At 47.4% G+C, this 21,130-nt stretch overlaps 1 protein-coding gene and 1 long non-coding RNA gene across 5 annotated transcripts in view; one reads left to right on the top strand and one right to left on the bottom strand.

The window, feature by feature from the left end:
* Positions 1-1,404: 1,404 nt before the first annotated feature.
* Positions 1,405-5,123, bottom strand: LOC309378462. The gene is made up of 3 exons (XR_014172093.1): positions 4,326-5,123; positions 3,275-3,623; positions 1,405-3,243 (listed from the first exon to the last, which is right to left on the bottom strand). It is a non-coding gene; the product is annotated as an uncharacterized lncRNA (long non-coding RNA).
* Positions 5,124-6,546: 1,423 nt separating this feature from the next.
* The window catches only part of PDGFRA (platelet derived growth factor receptor alpha), a 52,980-nt gene continuing 38,396 nt past the window's right edge, over positions 6,547-21,130 (top strand). The window contains exon 1 of one of the 4 annotated variants that reach the window (XM_081926505.1): positions 6,547-6,729. Coding sequence is in view for 1 of the 4 variants with exons in the window: in XM_081926504.1 (XP_081782630.1) it covers positions 9,580-9,615 (36 nt within the window). In the remaining 3 variants the exon portion in view is untranslated. Of the gene's footprint in view, positions 6,730-7,555; positions 7,733-9,211; positions 9,234-9,525; positions 9,616-21,130 lie in introns of those variants that run through there. The other 3 variants (XM_081926506.1, XM_081926508.1, XM_081926504.1) reach the window with 3 other exon arrangements.

Here is a 21,130-nt window from a genome sequence, read left to right on the forward strand (position 1 = left end):
CACACACAGACACGCACTTTTACTACGTGCCAGAAGCAGAAACTGAGCCATAGATGGGATCGCTGTCACATTCGCTGCAGAATTGAGACGCAAGGACGTTTGAAATAGGCGGTTCTCAACCTGTGGGTCCCCAGATGTTGTTGGACTACAACTCCCACCATCCCTGAGCTTTGGCCTTGCTAGCTAGGGGTGATGGGAGTTGTAGTCCAACAAAATCTGGGGACCCACAGGTTGAGAAAGGCTGTAAGAGCTGATCTTCATTTTTCGCCGCAAGACCTTAAAGAGCCACAGTTTAAGGGACACCACACTAACACCTCGAAGAAATGAGACACGATGTATTATTATTTTTATTTATGAGACACCCCTCTCTATAAGTGACCAGCCAATCAGATTTGGGTGTGTGGCAATCGCATGGCTGCCCAATGCAGCGAGCGCGCAAGCCAAACCCACTTTATCTCTTTTATCTCCTTCAAAAGAACTATTCCTGCTCCGCCTGTCCTATCTCCATTAGATCCATTAGCTTTTGTTGTGAGCGCAGCGGATGCCTCAGATCTGTTGCCATCGGTCCCAGTGGGATGTTCAGTCTTTGGTTGCTTACTTTTGGAACCCTGATCTCTGGACTAGATGGATCTTCGATTTGATACAGAAAAGGCAATTTTTTTAGTGTTTCTGTTTCAAAAGAGAAACTGCTGCCAAAAAATCTATATAACTGAGAAATCAGATTTGAAACGCGTCCTAAAAAACAAAACAAAAAACCTTACAAATACATGGATCTAGCTCAGTCTACTAAAACCTAGTGGATGTTTTAGCCCTCACTCAACGCTTTCTTTGAAAAAAAAAGATATAAAAATAACTGGGACACGGAAAGAACAGGAAGCTTGCCATAAAACAGGCACTTATGGGAAATAATATGAATTCGTCAAGCTATTAAGGCCACAACCTGGGAGAGTCTCGTTGAAGTCAATGTAGACTCCTCCCGAGTAGACATAATAGTTTGCAATGAACAGTGTTTTATGCTGCCAACCCAAGTATATTTGCCTGGCTGTAAGCGTATGTGCCAAGCAAGTTCTGTTTCAAAATGTTCAAATGTCTTTGTATTTGGGAGGAGGTGTTAATCCATTCATTGCTTTGCTTTTACTCGATTGATGTATTGATTAACCGATTGGAATCCAGAGGTGTAACGTCTTAATAAAGGCAACAGCCTGAGGCACTTCCACTATCTGCGTTAAATACGACGCTTATGGGAAAGTAATTTTTTATGGGAACATAAAAACATATGCATATCAGAAATACACACACACACACACACACACACACATATATATATATATATATATATATAGAGAGAGAGAGAGAGAGAGAGAGAGAGAGAGAGAGAGAGAGAGAGAGAGAGAGGCTGTTTAGACAATACTAGCATACGTACACTACCTTCCATCAAGGAACAGGACTGATTGAGATATATTCAACATTAGATTCTTTAATTAATTCATCAATCAATCATCACGAAGAAGGTATCAATCCTAACTTAATGGCAGCCAGACAGAGAGGGATTAAAGAAGGGCAATTTCAAATATAACGAAATACATTCCCTCGGGGAAAGGTGCAGGGATTTAATGCAGGATGTGCACATATGTTTTACAAACTGATGCCCCATCACCTTGATGACTGCATCAATGCTTACACGTGTGAATGAGCCATCCTGTGAATGAGCCATTTGCAGACCCAACACACCACAGCAATGATTTTCTTCCAGACATCAGCCCGCCCCCATACACTAATAGTCTCCCTTGAAGTCAGGCCACCAATGTGTCAAGCATGCACGTGTGAAACAGCCCTCAGGTGTAACGATCCTGCATTCCTGTAATCCACTATCTATACACTCTTCGGGAAGCTGTGGAAGGGACTCTTCCGCTGGATTTTACAAAGTATAGCAATTAATCCCGACAACAACAGTGGTTCCCAATCAGTGGTCCATAAACCCCAGGGGGTCCGCATAACCCACAAAACGAGTCCGTGCACCATTCACACAACAAAAACTACCATAAAGATAATTCAAATTTCATGGCTTGGCTTTTGAACAACGGATCTCTTAGCTAATTGGGAACCACTGGACCATAACATTAATGAAAACTACACTGGTGGTGCATTCATAGACACATTTATCTGGGAGTACGGTAAGTCCCATTGATATTCACTTTTGCGCAGCTCCCTATGGAATGCGCTGTAAGGCTAGCTTTCTGGTAAGAGTCTAGTTCCCTGTTAGGATCTGATAGCTTCCCAAAAAGGGATAACTGAAGCAGGGCAGACACTCTTCTTCACAGATTGATGCCTAACGGAGGAATACACATTCGCCCCTCCTCTGACACGCCGGCTCCAGTTTGTTCTGCATATATATGAAGAATGTGTTGCTTAAAAGGAGACGTTGCAAATCGCACGAAGCTTAAAATGGACTAGCTCAGTGAAAAACAAATGTCCTTCAGACTACTTTGGGGGAAAGAGGGAGATGATGGTTCTGAAAAACCCCCAACACGCACACACACACATGCGCACGAACAGCTTCTGATCAGTTACACAAGAAGCTCGTTTCTGCCTCCCCCACTGCCCCCCTCAAGGCAATGCTCCCATCCCTCTTCCCTGGAGCATCCTGGCTTCCCAGTGGCCACACAGTGCCACACAGTCGACACGCAGGATGGAAAGGGCGCCGGTGGCACTTTCCCTTTTGGGCCAAGATAGCCACAGTTCACCGATCACAGCACACCCCTGCCATTAACGAGAGCTGGCTGGCTCCTGAGCACAATAGGATAGAGAAGGAGGCGAAGGATGAGAGAGAGAAGGGGGGCGCGCGGTTGACTTCAGCCCAGCGGGGCTCCCTTCCCAGCAAATGGCGAGGAGACAGCTGAGGGCTGGTGGGAGGCGGCCAGGGCAACAGTCTGCTTACCCAAGGGCACATATGGTGTGAATATTCTCTGCTTTCTATCAACCCCCAGCTACTTAGATAAGGGGGAAAAAAATAAACACCCAGGCTTTAGAGGAAGGGGGTTGGAGGCGGGGAAAGCGAGGATTTCTCGCCCTGTTCCCAAGCACAGGAGGACCACACAGGGATGACACCTCTGCTCCTCTCCGTCCAACTATCTTGTACAATCTTGGAATAACATCGCGGAATCAAAGGCCTCTCTTGGCCTCTCTTTAGCGCTCGCTCCCTGCAAAGTCGAAGAAAAGGTGCTGCGCTCTCTCTCTCTCTCTCTCTCTCTCTCTCTCTGTGTGTGTGTAATACCTCCCCCTCTCCTATTATTGATAGATGAGCTGGCTTCATATTAAGCTGGCCAATGTCAGTCCGTCATCCATCCATAGATCTGTCCATCTATGAACTGCAGCATCAGAAGGGATGTGTGATGATGCCCTCTGTCCCGATCTCACTTGGAAACCCTCCATTTCTCCAGGCTTACAATCCTAACAAAGGCATTATTCAAATCAGGCACCTAATTACAAACAGAATATGCTTTCCTCTTCCCTTCTCCCCCGCTCGCTCTTCCCGCCTCTCCCCCCCCCCTTATCTTTCTTCCTTTCTTTTCTGTTTTCCAGAGCAGTAGCTCCGTCTTCACATCTGGCCCGGACTATACGTCCTGCAACAAAAGTACCCATTATCAGTTCTCCAGGCTTTTTATCTGCACAGAGAAACCCCAACCCCCGCTTTCCCGCCCTCTCCTCTCCTTCCCTGCGCGCTGACGACGCACGGGCAGATCCAGCGGACTCGGTTAGACTGTAGCAATTTGGATAGAAGGAAGCCCACCGACAACAAGGAGACCTGATCGGCTTAAATCCAAAGGATTTTACACATCTGGTCGTGTGACCTCCCCACCTCATGCAGGAGGGATATTGCCATAGCTGTCACCTTTTCCCTTTTCTTGCGAGGAATCCTATTCGGAATAAGGGAATTTCCCTTTTTAAAAAAGGAAAACGTTGACAGCTATGGATATTGCCAATGGAGCATCTTTGCCACTGATCATTGTTATTTACTGAGTGCTGTGTCGCTTCACACTCCTTTTCTATTATTAAACTGCTGATCATTATTTCCCTCCCTTCTCTCCATAGAGCTTAGCTAGGCTTGCAGTCCACAAACCAGGTACACCAAAGCGCTCTTGTTGGAGTCCAAACTCAACCCCCACCCCCGGGGGCCTCTGAAGCAATTGGCTGGTGAGTTCTTGCAACCGGTCAGTTTCGGGAGATTTCTTTCCCCCCTCCATCTCCCCAATCCATAACATAAACCTGTATTTCCTGTATTAGCTTTTCAGCCATAATCAACTCCGAGAAGGTAAGTTACACACATAGGATTTTTCTTCCCTGGCGCTGAGCTGCAGATTGCAGAGTGCCGTTCCTCTCCAGGCAATACGGTATCCTGTTAGCATTCCGAACAAGGGGCTGTTCATAGGTCTGCCTCCAATAATTTCCTGAAGGAACATGTGGAAGCAATAGGCCAGGGCTGCGCATTCACCCCAGTTGACGATGCAGTCGTGGAAAGAGAGTCGTGCTAAAGGGGCTGCAGGCAATATGAGCCCAGAGAAACGCAAGCTGGAAACACAACCAGAGAGGATCCTTGACATGAGCAGGGAAAGTCTGCCCTGAGAGCAACGCAGCCAGTTCCTCTGCCTCCATCAGGTCCCTTAGAATTGCCAGATCCCTTCAGCCAGCTGCTCCTGATTTCAGCCCCAGAAACAAAACACACGGTGGATGGACACGTGTCATGGACGGAGAGCCCGGAGGGGAAATAGCCCTTCCCAACCAACTTATAGCCCGAGCGATCATTTCTCTGGACTATAGTTCTTCTTCCAAGCAGCATCTGGGATGGCGATGACCCACCACGGCTCTCCACAGAGAGGATAAGGGGTGGCAGCAACCCGCTCCCTATAGAGATAGAGGCAGGGCGTTTTCAAGGATGGCCAGAGAGCAACAGGCAATATCTGGCAACCGAGTGATGAACTGAACTGAGCTGAAAAACCCCTGCAGGAATTTTTCATTGGGAGGAAGGGAGAAAGAGAGCAAAAGCAGTTTGCGGGGGAAAGGAAAAGAGTTTACGCCAGAGGACCCTCGGTTTTTTGGTGGTTGTTGTTGCTGCTGCTGCTTTTTTTCTTTCCAAATTTATTATTCTAACGCGCGCCTTGAAATGGAGATGATCAGCGCCTCCCCGCACCCTCCACCTCCCCGCGCTCTTTCCTGGAGCTGCACTGCCCCCTTGGCCACCAAAGCGGAACAGCTCCGAAGTTGCAAGAAGCGGAGCGTTCTGATGCTTCATTTCCTACGAGCTAGACGGAAAATAAATATAGCAGCCTGTTCTAACTCCCACGATGATAGCGCCCAGATCTCCTTGTCCCACCAACATTTCTCTCTCTCTCTCTCTCTCTCTCTCTCTCTCTCTCTCTCTCTCTCACACACACACACACACACACACACACACACACACAAACAAGCAACACGCCCAGGAATGCTCACAGCATCTCTTCCTTATCCAGTCACAAAACTCCAATCTGACCAGGCTATTCTGGCACTCCAGTTCAAAACAGGCTTTCGAGTGACACTTGATGCGCTTCGGATCGTCGTAAAATCACAGAATCAGAGGGTCATCTATAGCCCAACCTCCTGGAATTTTTTGCCCAGGTGAGGCTCGAACCAACGACCCTTAGCTTAAGAGCCTCATAGCTCTACCAACTGAGCTATTCACAGATCATTGTAGCCCTCCTGCAGTTTCACGCGGAATATCTTCCCGCATAAAAACTTAACTCCCTGGTTATCTACCAGAAGAAGACCTTTACATGGTTCTTGTGACTGTGCGCTCAGTAAAATAAAATCACGAAGCAGTAGAATGCCACCATTGTGGAAAAGAGATGGATGGGCATATTCCCTCCCCCCTTCCTCGCCAAACCTCCCATTCTCCTTTTCCCGTTCATTCACAAATACTCCGTAGCAACATGGGCTTCGCTAGCGCTCCCTGAACCGCGGTCTGATCAGTCCGCAACAAGCCATCTCAGCTTTCCCTCCACACAGACTGGCTGCAGGGCTGGGGCCAGTCTGTGAAACGACAGTATCATAAATAAACCAGCAAGTCCGGACGACCACGATTGCGCCTCCATCAACTTACATGGCGAGCGTGAACCCAAGTCTAGGCAGCTGACCGACCCACCGTCCCTGGGACTGTGTGAGGAGGGGAAACTTCTGTTCGTTCATGAAACTGGGACCATTTGGGAAGAAGGGGAAATAAAGTCACCCCCCGTGTCGTGCAAATGTCCCCCTCCCACCCCCAGCCTCTACCATATGGTCAAGCTCTCCCCGTCGCCAATACACACACACACACACACACACAGAGGCACGCACGCACTTCTCCGCCCCCGTCCCAAATGAAGCCCGAAAGCCAGGGCTGACCCCCCCCTTCCAGCCCCCCTCCAGCGTAAGAGGCGGGCAGAGGAGCTCAGGCGCCCAACAAACCAGGGAGGCTCTTATTATGAAGGAGCGCGGGCGGGGGGGGGGCTTCATTTCCTGACAGCTATTTACTTGAAGCAAATGATTAGTTTGGGCAGGATGGTCTCTAGCATTGAATCAATTACAGGACTCTGTTTCTGAGGCCATCAGAGAAAGGGAAATAGCAGCAGGGAGACTGGGACCTTACTTGGGGGCAAAAACAAAAACAAAGTTTTCGTTCTCCTCGTACTATTTTTTATGGATTATTAACACAAGAAGGTAAGGGAAGGGATTTCTTCCTTCTCTCTCTCTCTTTCTTTCTCTCTTTTTCCTTCGGGACCTTTTCGAGGTCGGATTCTAGCAAACGGTGTGTCTGGGTGGGATAAGAAAGCGCCTTGGGGGACCCAGGCGCGCGGTGGGAGGGAGACTTTGCCACGCGATTTTATGTGCGCAGAAGTAAAGTAACCGAGCCCCCTCCCCGTCGATCAAGCAGGGAACTGAATCCCAAAAGCGCAGCCTTCTCCTGAAACAACGGGGAGCAGCAGGAAAGTTTTTGGATTTTCGGGGCAGCTTGTCGCAAAGAGAGGGGGCGGTGGTGGAAACGGAGCTTTCGCCTCCTGCCAAGGTGAGACGCTCTCTTCCTGGCGCGGAGCGAGAAAGAGGCTGCGCTCGGGAGCAGAGGGGGAGAGGGAGAGGTGGGGAATCTCGGAGGATCGAGTCTGGGGATGAATTGCATGGGATGTTGGGGGAAGATACAGGAGTGGACAGAGAAACACCTCCATTCGGAGTCAAGCTCCAATTCGGATTCCTGCCCGTAAGGCAAGCGTCCCCAGCCAGTCGCCATCGGGTGTTGCTCTCCGGGGAGCTGTGAACTCGGGTCTGAAGGGAGGCTGCGGCGCTGGCGGAAAGAAAAAAAACCTCTGCCTGCTTCTTGGCAGCGTTAATGACAACCAGATTCGGCGGAGCGCGCAGGGGCCACCGCGCCGCATTCCTGCAGCTGGGCTGGGAGGAGGGACTGGGGGCAGCAGCAGAAGGGGGGCTCCTGGAGGGGAGGGGAAAGAGGGGCGCGAGTGTGTGTGTGTGTGTGCGCGCGCGCCTGCCCCAAACTGGAGTGAAGCCCCTTTTGAGTGTATGCGCGTTTAAACAGCGGGAACAATCTGCAGATGAATCACGGAGCAGGAAGAGGACTGGGGAGCTAGCCATGCAGCCTTGGCTTCTCCGTCCTGCCTGTGCTCAGCAGATGCAGGGAGGTCGGGGGACAGCTTAGAGCCTGTTGCGGAAGGTAAGAGGCAAGAAACCGTGGCAGTCCTAAAATCCAGGTCTCTCTCACTCTCTCTCTCTCTTCTCACTTTCCAATAACTACTAGAACTCTTCGTTCCTTGCGCTTTCCTTTCCCTCTAAACCGAAGCCCCTCCGAATCTGCTGATCCCAGTCTACCAGACCCAGGGGGAGATTCCGCCCCCCGTCCCTGTTTATCTACCCTCTTAGAGCGCCCAGTGGCTCTCTAAACGTGGCCAGAATATCCTTTCCAAAGCAGATACTTTCGCCCTTTGGGGTGACTGGCTGCCGCTACACCCCCTCCCTGCCCTCTCCTCCGCGTCCCTAAAGACGCGCATTTACTCCGACCCATCCTAGCCTTGCGCGCAAGCTGGACCCGAGGAACCAGGCGAGGAAGAGGAAACTTTTGGTTCGGGGATTGCAGACGCTGCTTATGGAAAACCCGACGGGGCTGTTTGTCTGGCGCTGCCAACGCTGCAAGGCGAGCCGAGTCGCCTTGGAAAAAAGTTCTTGGGCGGGCGCACCAGGAAATGGCTCTCTCCTCGCTCGCTTGCTCAACGTTTTCTTTGGACCGGGATCGTCCATCCAGCAGCTCGTGGGCGATCCAAAGAACACGGCCGGCCGGGACAACCCGCTGGAGAGGACAGAAACGGATCTGGGACCGGGCAGAGGTGGGGGAGGGCGAGCGCACAACCCCCAAAGCGGGAGTTTACTCTGGATTAGCCTCCACAAACACACTCCTGTGGAGAGTTTTTTTCTTCCTTGCTTGCTTTGAGAGGAAAAAAAAGTCCCTGAAGTCCTTTGCAACTCCGCGTCAGACCGCTTTGGCTCCTAAAGGGCCACAGAACTGGGATGTATCTCTCTTTGGAGCCTAAGAATTTGTCTTCTCCATTTGTCTTCTCAATTTCTATGGACATTTCATCCCCTCTCCCCCAAAAAGGTGAATCGACTTGGAGCACCTTGATTTTTGTTATCGAAGCGGACGACCCTGACGCTCTCTTTTTGCCTCGTTTCTTGACCCAACGGGGGGGACCTGGAGTTCCACTTGCAGCACCTTTTCCGCGGCACTTTGTTCCGAGGTGAGACACCATTTGTGAAATCTGGAGTTTCCCGGAGAAGGCAACCAAAGCTCAGCACCAGCGCGCCCTTCTGCCAGCTCCCCCTATTTCCCCCATCACAGCCCCGTCTAACTGGAACCCCTTCCATAGGCCACCGTTGATTCGAGTGGCTTTTATTACTGAGATTTTTTTTTGCTTCCTGATGCTTTGACCGAGGGGACTTTTGGCAGACGCGGGTCTATTCTTGCCTTCCGATCCTAAAGGGCTGCATCACAAGGATTAACAAATTTTCATCTACATAAATCAACTCTGAAACATCGCTCGGCTGGAACACCCTGGAATCTACTTCACACAAAGAATCCGGGGCAGGAGCCGGGAGTCCCTTTCATCTTCGACAGTCACTACGGCCCGGATCTCCCTGAAACCTGGAGGGATCCTTTTCACTAGGTGATCTGATAGCAAATCCTCCAGGAAGACCATAACCCCTCTCGGCCAAGAACTCACGGAAGGGGGGCACAGAATAATAGGCTCCCCTTTCGCTCCCCCGCCCCGCTCCCAAATTTTTGTTTCTTGAATTTGGTCCAGACAATCCTATTGTTTTCTCGCAGGGAAGGAGTAAAAGCGTAAGGGTGATCTTCTCTTAGTCTAAGCTTTTATTTCTCTGCTCTCTTTCCTCATTCACTCTTCCTTTTTAAACGAGAGCCCCGATGTGAAGTCCCTGGTCTCTGCGAGGAAACAGATCCTCGAGCCAGTTAAGCCGCAGCGCTGCTTTCTTCTAAGGCGCCTTCCTTCAATGGACTTTCGAGACCAGCGACTCCGGCTTAACAAGGTGTGTGGACAGAGACCCACCAAGTCCTGGCGAGCATTAAACGGGCAGGCTGTGAAAAGCGTGTGAACGTAAGCAGTCTCCAAGCTAAACAATGAGAGAAGGTCGAGGCGTCTCTTTACAATGCGCAGTTGTTTTGGATTGGAAGCTAGCTTGCGCCGCTTACTCTGGAAAGGATCCCTTAAGTCGAGTCAGGCTGGCCGATGCCTGACTTTCCCCCTTTGCTCCATGGGTTTATCGAATATGGGTGAAGTCCACACGTGCATGGTCATTTTCTGATCACACGCGTTGGGGACTCGCAGTTGAACGTGTGAACAGACCGGGGCTGCAAAGCATGGCTTTTGAAGCGGCATGTCTTTATGGTCTGTGGTATCTCATTCACACATGCAGTTCTGTCTTCTGTAAGCGAGGAAATGGACGAAAACCAGCGTCCAGATGTTGTTCTTCAGCGATCATCTCAAAATCTAGGCCTCATGCTAAGACACTGAAACGCGGGTCAGAGTGCATAGCAAGCAGATGAGGGAGCAGAATTTTTTTGAGGTGCATTGACGTGGTTAGAATGTCGCTTCATAAGTTGCGTTTTGCCCTAGAAATCTTATTGCTAACACGCGAAAGGCGCGCCTGGTAGCAAATCGAAGTTCTTACGCACTGCCAGATATCCGGGATTCGAACCCGCGCCTGAGTTTCCTTCCCTCTTGCCCAGAAGCCCCAATGGCTCTCGAGTCTATGTCTCAATATTGCCGCTTTTAAAAACACGGAAAAAGGAAAGAGGCATCTGTTATGTGGAAGGGGGTGGTGACTTTTAAAATACATGGGACCCCTCAGGAGAAGAGGTGAGAGAGGGCGAGGCGGAGGAACCTAGGAAGACTCCAGCTTGCAAACTTCGCTTTGTTTTGCTTGCTTTCCCAGGCAAGGCCTTGGTGATTCCTATATGGATGGAAAACAGCGGTCTCCAAATCGCTGACTGGGGCTGGGGTTGGCGAGAAGTCATGAATGCGGTTTGCTGGATTCACATTCTCCCTCCCTCCTCTAAAACTGTCGAGTCCTCATGTCGCCCCCCCCGCAAAGACTTCTCGCGATAAAGTTGAGCAAGGGTGGGAGGGAAGACAACTAGCGAAGAGTCACGTACCCCTGATCTTGACGCGCGACGTGCACTGCAAGGGGTCGGTCTAGATGACCCTGGCTCCCTTCCACCGTTACAATTCTATAATTCCGTGATCTGCCAAGAAGAGCACGGGGTGGTGAACTCATTAATTACCGAGAAATAGCAAAGTCCATGATCAGTACCACACCAGGAGCTGGGGGTGGGGGGAGGCGGGGGATATGAAAGAGAGAAGAAGAAAATTTAGAATTTAAGACCAGGCACTAGAAACGCAGGACACGTGTGTGTGTGTGTGTGTGTGTGTGTGTGTGTGTGTATGGGGAGAGAGAGAAATAGTGGAGCAATCGCTCAGATTTCTTGAATGCTGCTGTGTTGACTGTGTGATGTGGCGGGGTGGGTCGGCTTGGACCGTGCCAGATTTTCTGATTTCCCAAGGGAAGAGGCAGCAGTAAATTATAGCCGCGAGGTCAGATTGGTCCTGTGCGCCGTTTTGCAAAAATTCACAACAGCAGCGAGGCGTTGAGGTTGGCGGTGCTCTGCTGCCCCCCAGCGATTGTTTTGGCGAATTGCGAGCTCCTTGTGCCAGAGAGTGAGGGGGATGTGGACAGGAGACCCCATTCATCGCTAGTGGTGAATCTGCTTTTGAGCACTCTCCCTTCCTCACATTAGGGAACTTCCTGCGGGGACGCACGACGGACTGAATGGAAAGCCCTCTTGCTTACAAGATATGTGGGGACCCTCAGCGGCTGCTATTCTAACTCCAGGGCTTTTCTGGCCACGCTGCAAGTACTACCCTACAATGAGTGAAGCCTTAAGATTGAGTTGGTTGCTACCCTTGGTTTCAGAGAAACTTGATCTTGTAGTCAGGAGTTTGGAACAGATGGCTCCTCCAGTGCTCTAATCCAACATTTATACATTATTATAATTTGTTATCCCTCCCTCTAATTTTGAACTCATTGTCTCTGAAATGAAGTTTCTGAAAAGCAAGTGGGAGTTGTTTGTATGCTTGGGGGAGCCTGGAATGTTTGCAAAAGTACAAAAAAACCCCAACCTTTAAAAACAAACAAACACAAGACCACAAAGTGGAGATAGAATACCTCTGAACATGTGCAGAGTAGATTTCTTTGAACATTGGAGTGGTCACAGGTCCACAAACAATCCCAGGTTTTCAGAGCAGGGAATGTGGCGTCTCAACCCAGACACCTTTTGCTTTTAATATTAAGAACTAGGAGAATACCCTGCCCCTAAAAAGAAATCCGATTTACTACTTCTTATAGATTCCACTTACTCTGGTTGAATCAAATTTTGACCCTAGAGAAGTCAATGTGGGCACTGTTGTTTTTGCGTAAAGTGAGAATAACAAGAGCAATAAATCCTACTTCAAGCGGTTTCTAGCGCAGTGGTGAATTCATATGATGTACCGTATTTCTTTCTCCCGCTTGGACTACTGCAATGCACTCTACGTGGGGCTACCTTTGAAGGTGACTCGGAAACTACAACTAATCCAGAATGCGGCAGCTAGACTGTTGACTGGGGGCGGCCGCCGAGACCACATAACACCGGTCTTGAAAGACCTACATTGGCTCCCAGTACGTTTCCGAGCACAATTCAAAGTGCTGGTGTTGACCTTTAAAGCCCTAAACGGCCTCGGCCCAGTATACCTGAAGGAGCATCTCCACCCCCACTGAGGTCCAGCGCCGAGGGCCTTCTGGCGGTTCCCTCATTGCGAGAAGCAAAGCTACAGGGAACCAGGCAGAGGGCCTTCTCAGTAGTGGCGCCTGCCCTGTGGAACACCCCCCACCAGATGTCAAAGCGATAAATAACTACCTGACATTCAGAAGACATCTTAAGGCAACCCTGTTCAGGGAAGATTTTAATCTGTGATATTTTAGTGTATTTTCGGTTTCTATGGAAGCCACCCAGAGTGGCTGGGGAAACCCAGCGAGATGGGTGGGGTACAAATAAATTATTATTATTATTATTATTATTATTATTATTATTATTATTTCTGCAGTCAATTTTGAAAGTGTGTGGATATGTGATTCTGGTTTTGTGAGTGGACCATTCTAAAGACATGGTGGGTCAGACTATATAAGAAGTTCTGAAAGATCTCAAATGTGGTTCTCCAATGAGCTGGACAGAATGGTTGAAGGGAAGAGAGTCTAAGTGAGTCATAAACATATTCTCATGACCATTTCTTCCATGTTGAGTTTAAGCAGATGTTTTTGAATTGTTCTGCATGTTCTAATCATCCTGCTTGTGTCTGCTCCAAGTCATTTCCAGGGGAACAGCCCAAATCTTTCTGGTTAAACTTTTTTTGGGGGTGAGGATATTTTCCAGGTTGTGTTGTGTGGCCAGATTCCGAAGTCAAGTTGCGTGGATTTAGCTAGTCAAAACAATTGCTGTGACAACCTGCCTGACATTCATTGAACAAACTAGCCTGAATGAGGAAAACCTTTTAAAAAGTGATTGTGCGAATTTAACATCAGACCCTGAACCCTGTGATTTTCAGTTTGCAGAATCTGACGGAAATCAATATATTGCCACTTTAAAAATATAATTCCACCACAAGTGACTGACACACACACGAAAATGGACTGAAGATAATGCAGAAAAAGTTTGAACCCAGTTTAGATAGCCTGGAGTTCACTTTTCAAGTATTCTGAACAGAACTTCATTTATAGATAATAAAAATCACTCAATTGAGAAGTAATGTTGAAGTCCCACCTCTCCTGCTAGATCTGTTGTGGCTCCTTGAGTACAGACCTCATGGCTTGACCTTGTGACTTTCCGATGACCCTAATAAAGGCATCATGTTACTGCTACTACCTCTGAGATCAGTAAGGCATGATGAATATTAAGCTGGTGTCTAGAAATAATGATTTTTAAAGGCATTGAGACTCCAAGTGACTAGCTCAGTTGGTTAGAGCGTGCTGCTGATAATTCTAAGGCTCATGTGGGACACCTGCGTATTCCTGTGTTGCAGGAGACTAGATGATCCTCAGGGTCCCTTCCGACTCTGTAATTCTATGATCTCCTTTTCTTATGGGGTTGCTGTTACATGGCTACTAAGAAATGAGGTGGCTTGCCACAAAGCACCAAGCAAAAATCCATTTGTGTGTGTGTGTGTTTGTGTGACATTGTGGGTTTTACTCAACTTTTAAGGATTCCATGTGTTGAACTGAGAGAGACTGGCTCTCCCCAGTTCAGAGTGGATTGTGACTCCAGAATTCTTTTGCTTCACCATATAGCTAGCAAAACAGCAACAGTTTGCCTGCTTAAGCCACCTGGAACTGCTCACCAAACTTATTCCATTTCTGGCATGTTGTACCTGTGCTTCTGGCGCTCTTTGACTGGAAGGTGTGTATGAAATGTGCAGTGGATAAGGGGAACTGATGCTCTTGCCTCAACACTGGGTTAGTTTACAATACAGTGATACCGTGGGCTACAGACGCTTTAGGTTACAGACTCCGCTAACCCAGAAATAGTACCTCAGGTTAAGAACTTTGCTTCAGGATGAGAACAGAAATTGTGCTCCGGCAGCGTGGCAGCAGCAGGAGGCTCCATTAGCTAAAGTGGTGCCTCAGGTTAAGAACAGTTTCAGAACGAATTAAGTTCTTAAACTGAGGTACCATTGTAGTGGAAAAGCTTTATACTGCACAATGAGCATAGAATTCATTTTATATTTTTGTAACCCATTCCTAGGCATGTTTACTACTCCTGAATTCAGCGGGGTACATATTATTTTATTTATTTTATTTTATTTTATTTACATTGATACCTCACCTTTCCTTCAAGGAGCTCAAGGTGGTGTCCGTGGTTCTCTCCCCGTTTTATCCTCTCAACAACCCTGTGAGGTAGGCTGGACTGAGAGACAGCGACTGGCCCAAGGCCACCCAGTGAAGTTCATGGCTAAGTGGCAACTTCGAACCCCTGTCTCGCAGGTCCCAGTCCATCTCTCTAACCTCTGTAGCAAAAGGGTGGATGGCAGCCTTAAGTATCCTTCAGCTGCTTTAAGGCTCCAAAGGATTCCTTAATGGTTGGCTTACATATGCTTCACATTCTCTTTCCTCACTGTGTAAGCAGCAAGAAATCCTGGATGCCCTGACATTAGCGACCTACAGCTTGGAGTTTATGTTCAGAGAATCTGAAACCTTTTTGAGTTAACACTCCTGTGTTACACCAGTGAGGCACACATACCATCCTTGAATCTCAGTCAAGCAAAAGGCAACAGATGTTATCATGCTAGGATCCAGCAATCCTTTACTGACATAACATATTAATGTCAAAAGGAAGTCTAGATGCCAAGATAGGAGAGTCGTAAGTGCACATATTTGGGCTTCTTTGGCAGAAAGGGTGGGATAGAATTAGAGTTAGTTTATAGTAGTAGTAGTAGTAGTAGTAATTTATTTATATGCTGCCCATCTGACTGGGTTGGCCCAGCCACTCTGGGCAGCTTCCAGCAAATTAAAAACATTAAGCACAGTAAAACATCAAACATTAAAAACTTCCCTATACAGGGCTGCCTTCAGATGTCTTCTAAAAGCTGTATCATTACGTATCTCCTTGACATCTGATGGGAGGGCGTTCCACAGGGTGGGTGCCACTACCGAGAAGGCCCTCTGCCTGGTTCCCTGTAACTTTGCTTCTCGAAATGAGGGAGCCGCCAGAAGGCCCTCGGAGCTGGACCTCAGTGTCCGGGCTGAACGATGGGGGTGGAGACGCTCCTTCAGGTATACTGAGCTGAGGCCATTTAGGGCTTTAAAGGTCAGCACCAACACTTTGAATTGTGCTCGGAAACGTACATGGTAGTAGTATTTTTACATTGGTAGGGAAACAAAGGAGCAGTTCACACATGCATATTCATCACTCATGGACTTCTGCTCAAGCACGGGCATAGCTTCCCCCCCATCAAGTAAATACTGTATTTTTTGCTCTATAAGACTCACTTTTTCCCTCCTAAAAAGTAAGGGGAAATGTGTGTGCATCTTATGGAGCGAATGCAGGCTGCGCAGCTATCCCAGAAGCCAGAACAGCAAGAGGGATTGCTGCTTTCACTGCACAGCGATCCCTCTTGCTGTTCTGGCTTCTGAGATTCAGAATATCTTTTTTTCTTGTTTTCCTCCTACAAAAACTAGGTGCGTCTTGTGGTCTGGTGCATCTTATAGAGCGAAAAATATGTTAAATAAAAATAACTGAGCAATTGCATTGAAGATAACTCGGTTCTGCCTCACCCCAGCATAAAGCCTGTCCCCCTAAAATAAATCATGGCTATGCCCATCGCTTCATGTAGCAATTTGCACGTGCCAATGACCCATCACAGATTAGGCACAGCAGACAGCATCTTTTTATCACAGGTTAGCTGAAACTTAAATCTCTTCCCTTTAGTAGGTGAACAAAACTTCGCACTACACAGGTTGATATTTCACTCCAGCCAGTGACGCTTATCCAAAAATAAGCGCTCCTCTTGCTTAACTGGCCGAGGAAGCCGGTGTACAGCTTCCGAGTCATGTGGTCAACATGATTAAGCCAATTCTGGCGAACCAGAGCAGTGCACGGAAACGCCGTTTACCTTCCCACTAGAGTGGTACCTATTTATCTACTTGCACTTTGTGCTTTCGAACTGCTAGGTTGGCAGGAGCAGGGACCAAGCAACGGGAGCTCACCCCATCGTGGGGATTCGAACCGCTGACCTTCTGATCGGCAAGCCCTAGATTCAGTGGTTTAACCCACAGCGCCACCCTATGCCAAACATACTTTACCACAAATGGGAGGCTGGCACTCATTAGTAGACCTGTAACTTAAATGGCCCCGGGTCACACGTGCATCACTCAATGTATTTGATGCAAGGTTGTGGCAAGGTGGTGTTCCTTCCTTGGGAGCAGCAAACTAGGGAGGCATTAGGAAAAGACCCTTCTCTTCTTTCTTCTCCTCTGCTCTTTCAGCATTTCCTTGGCTGGGAAACAGTCCAGGAAATGAAATACTTGCAGCGGGTAATGGGCCAAAAGGGGGAAGTGATATCCATCAAACCAAGGAGGAATCGACATTTTTGGAAAGCAATCTTGGATACGGGCCTTGGATGGAGAATTTGATCCTGTAACTCATTCAGGTTTTACGCTTGTGAATTCATCATCTTTAAAATGGATCTAGGAAGCCAATTTTTTTATTGCCTGCTCCTCTCTCCCCTGGAGTCACTGAAAGCTGCTGAATCCCCTGCTATTCCTTGCACTGGGAATTTCTGCTTTCGGTAGAACTTTGCTAGGAAAAAAGCCAGCAACCGTGAAAAGTTGCAGGTGGCCCCATGAACATGTTTCAATGAAGCTTGCAAAATATAAAGCTTTCTTCAAAATGTGTTTCTTTTTATTGGGCTTCCTTGATGCTTTCTTGGAAAAGTGCAACATCTCCTTGGGGGGACTATAGGCTGATTAGCATCTGATGACCCACAAGGAGGTTTTCAATCCTTGCAAATGTTGGACAACCTTGCGATTATGTAACTGGTTCCTTACCTGGTTCTAATAATGCTTGGGCAGTTTCTAGGACTTTGGGGTCATAGCATTTAGCAAAAGCAGAGCAGAAATACATATTTTTTTTCCATTTGAAAATCAAGGTTTTCCAGCAGATGTTATTTAGGTAATCTGGATTCACTCCAAAATTGATCTCTCACCTCTGAGGTTAAAGTTTGCATCAGTCAAAAGTAATAGAACATTGCTTTATCAGCGTGAATCAACAGTGTCGCCAACTGGTCTGTTGGAGTAATGCAGCCAATTTACACCACAGGAGCATCATAGCAGGGATCAACGGTGTTTTAGGAGGGGGAAAGATGGGTGAATTTTCTTTCTCTTGCTCCATCCGCTCTTCTAAAGTTGGTCCCCTGACTTCTGTTTATCCATCACTCATACTTTAACATGCCATTGCTTCATTGCTTGAGAGCGGCGGACAGAATTTTGTAAACTGGCTATTTTATGGCAATACAGTGAAAGACGGTACTTTAGAAGCAAACACCTAAGAACTTCTGCAGCCCACTCATATGCATGGGTACTTACAGGTAAGCCCCATTCTGTTCAATGTGGCTTCCTCCCAAGCACGTTTGCGTAAGATTTTGCAGCGATAGGCAGCAATTTTATGCACATTTTCGCTGGGAAATACCATGATGCTAGCAGTTTACTTGTATTTTGTATTTTTTAATAAACATGAATACAATTGAGCTGTTACTTTGCTTCCCTTCTGAGGAACTGCAGAATGGATGGCTTGGTGTTGTTTAATTTAATGCCCACTTACTAGTGTTTTAGAGGGACTTGGGTGGTGCTGTGGGTTAAACCACAGAGCCTAGGACTTGCTGATCAGAAGGTCAGCGGTTCGAATCCCCACGATGGGGTGAGCTCCTGTTGCTCGGTCCCTGGTCCTGCCAACCTAGCAGTTCGAAAGCATGTCCAAGTGCAAGTAGATAAATAGGTACCGCTCCGGCGGGAAGGTAAACAGTGTTTCTGGTTCACCAGAAGCGGCTGAGTCATGCTGGCCATATGACCCAGAAGCTATATGGCGACTCCCTCGGCCAATAAAGCGAGATGAGCGCTGTAACCCCAGAGTCGGCCATGACTGGACCTAATGGTCAGGGGTCCCTTAACCTTTACTAGTGTTTTTGGTCTTAACTTTTCTAACAAAGAAGGGAGTAGCTCAAATTTTCATTTGCTCTACAAACCAACATGCCAACATCTTTTCTCTCTCTGCCCCCCCCCCCCGTATTTTCCAATTTGATCATCACCAAAATCAGGAACTTGTGGAGCAGCTCTCTACCCAGCTCCAAGCTGAATCAGAGCAAACAACAACCTGGGGAACCCAGAATTTGCTCCAATTGAGTGCTAGAGAGTGCATTTACACTGAGAAACCTCCAGGTCAAAAACAAAGCAAAAATTCTTGGACACAGAGCTTTAAATGTGAACCTGTGTCAGGAAAGAACAGGGCAAAAGTGTGGATAAGCCCTGAATCCTGATGTGGTTTATTTTAAACATGAAAACTTTGTCGTAGAATGTTTCTAAGCACACTGATCTAGAATATTTTCCACTGAACTCACTGCATTTTCTTTCTCTGTAAATTGATGGGAGTTGGTTGCAAGAAATAGACAGCAGAGGCAGCTTGAAGCACGAGAGGTTAGCTAATCAGAGAAGATTATGGGATATTTTTTTTTAAAAAAAGATGTATGTACTGTGGATTCTTTATCTAGGAAAAATACAGGCCAGAACTGTGATTTTAAAAAAAAGATGAGGGGAGAAGAAGGCTGGAAGGGAAGACGACTTTGATGTCCAAGAGCCTCTTATCAGTGGGAGGCACTTTACATAAACACATGGCCATTATTGCTAATTGAAAAACCAAGGCAGATGACTTGTTTCTGCAGGAATGCCATCTGCTGAATTTCTGGAGTTGTTGTGCATGTTCTGGTCATCTGTCAGTCCTGGTGGGGGAATGAAGGCTGCTGCTCATCCCTCTACTTACAGAAGGGCAGCCAGATTGAGATTTCAGTGGTCAGTAAATCATTCCTTTGGTTTTTCCTTGGTATTGGTTTAATGCTCCTCCCTGATATGCTGTTGCAGTCCCTATGCATGTCACAAGTACAGTCTGTACACTGGTACCTCGGGTTACATACGCTTCAGGTTACATACGCTTCAGGTTACAGACTCCGCTAACCCGGAAATAGTACCTCGGGTTAAGAACTTTGCTTCAAGTTGAGAACAGAAATCGTGCTCTGGCGGCACAGCGGCAGCAGGAGGCCCCATTAGCTAAAGTGGTGCTTCAGGTTAAGAACAGTTTCAGGTTAAGAATGGACCTCCGGAATGAATTAAGTTCTTAACCAGAGGTACCACTGTATTTAGGAACATAGGGAGCTACCTTATACAGAGCCAGACAACTGGCCCATCTAGCACAATATTGTCAACTCTGACAGAGGTTTTCCAAGGTTTTAGACAGGAGCTTTTCCTACCCCTATCTGGAAATGTCAGGATTAAGCATGCAAGGCCAATTCTGTACCATGGAGCTCTGGTTCTGCCCCAAGGAAGGATCAAGCCTGCAACTTTGGTGTTATCAGCAACATGCTCTAACCAGCTGAGCTATCCAGGCTCTAAGCCGATGGCACCCGGTATTCTCAAGTGGTCTCCCATCCAAGTACTAACCAGGCCTGACTCTGCTTAGCTTCTGAGATCAGATGGGATGAGGCGTGTTCAGGATAGTATAGCTGTAAGCTATTTATTTTCTATCATATATGGAAAAGGAGTTTTGGTTGAAGCTGCTTAAAGCTAATTCCCTTTTTCTACAGATGGCGACAAATAATAGTTTAGTAGGGATAGATAACAATGCGACTGGCCGTCCTATGGATGATGTTTTGGGAGCACCTATGCTTGTATCGTACCTTTGTCCAGTAGAAGAGGTGGATGCTATAAATGGCAGAATCCTAAATATCTTTATTAAGTCTTTTGAGTAAAGATGCTTAGGGTCATGCTGTAAATTTGTGTTGATAGAACCCACTTCTTCAGCTGGGCAAACACAAGATAACATCTGGTATGAAAACAGCACGTGCTGTCACTTGTATTGAACTGTGCATGTTGTGTAAGGAAACAGGTACCGAGTTGTCATTTATAAGACAATATTTCTTGGCCTGTTGAGGTCTTGCTGCTATATTGTTTTAGGATCAACTGTTATGTGAGTTGATCTAGCACAGTGCATCACAGACTGTGGCCAGGATCCAAAAAGCTACTTTTGTACACTCAGGACCAGTGCAGTGGAGTGTTTTGCCATATGGGTGTGTGTGTGTGTGTGTGTGTGAAATTGCTGTTAACCCTACCCTTAAACTGCTATTCAGAATAGCTGTATGGGTTTCATGGTGACTGCGTTTGCAAGTTTGTATCAACGATGATGCCGAATAACCAGTGTGCTACAGAATGCTTTTTTAAAAAGAGAGTTATTATGGTTTTTGTTGTATGTGTCCTTTGCGGTTGTTGTTTGCATTGAAAAAATGATTAAATAAATGAGAGAGAGAGAGAGAGAGAGAGAGAGAGAGAGAGAGAGAGAGAGAAGGGAAGAAACTGCATCTTAGGGCCTGGTCCAGAACCAACACCACTTCCAACACACTACAACAGGGGTCAGCAAACTTTTTCAGCAGGGGGCTGGTCCACCGTCCCTCAGACCTTGTGGGGGGCCAGACTATATTTTGGAAAAAATTAATGAACAAATTCCTATTCCCCACAAACAACCCAGAGATGCATTTTAAATTAAAGGACACTTTCTACTCATGTAAAAACACGCTGATTCCCAGACCATCTGCGGGCCAGATTGAGAAGGGGATTGGGCCGGATCTGGCCCCTGGGCCTTAGTTTGCCTACCCATGCACTACAGATACCACCACTGCAACCATGACAGCATTTATAC

The sequence above is a fragment of the Podarcis melisellensis genome (assembly GCF_964234715.1).
Source record: "Podarcis melisellensis genome assembly, chromosome: 9".
In the NCBI taxonomy this organism is placed as follows: Eukaryota; Metazoa; Chordata; class Lepidosauria; order Squamata; family Lacertidae; genus Podarcis; species Podarcis melisellensis.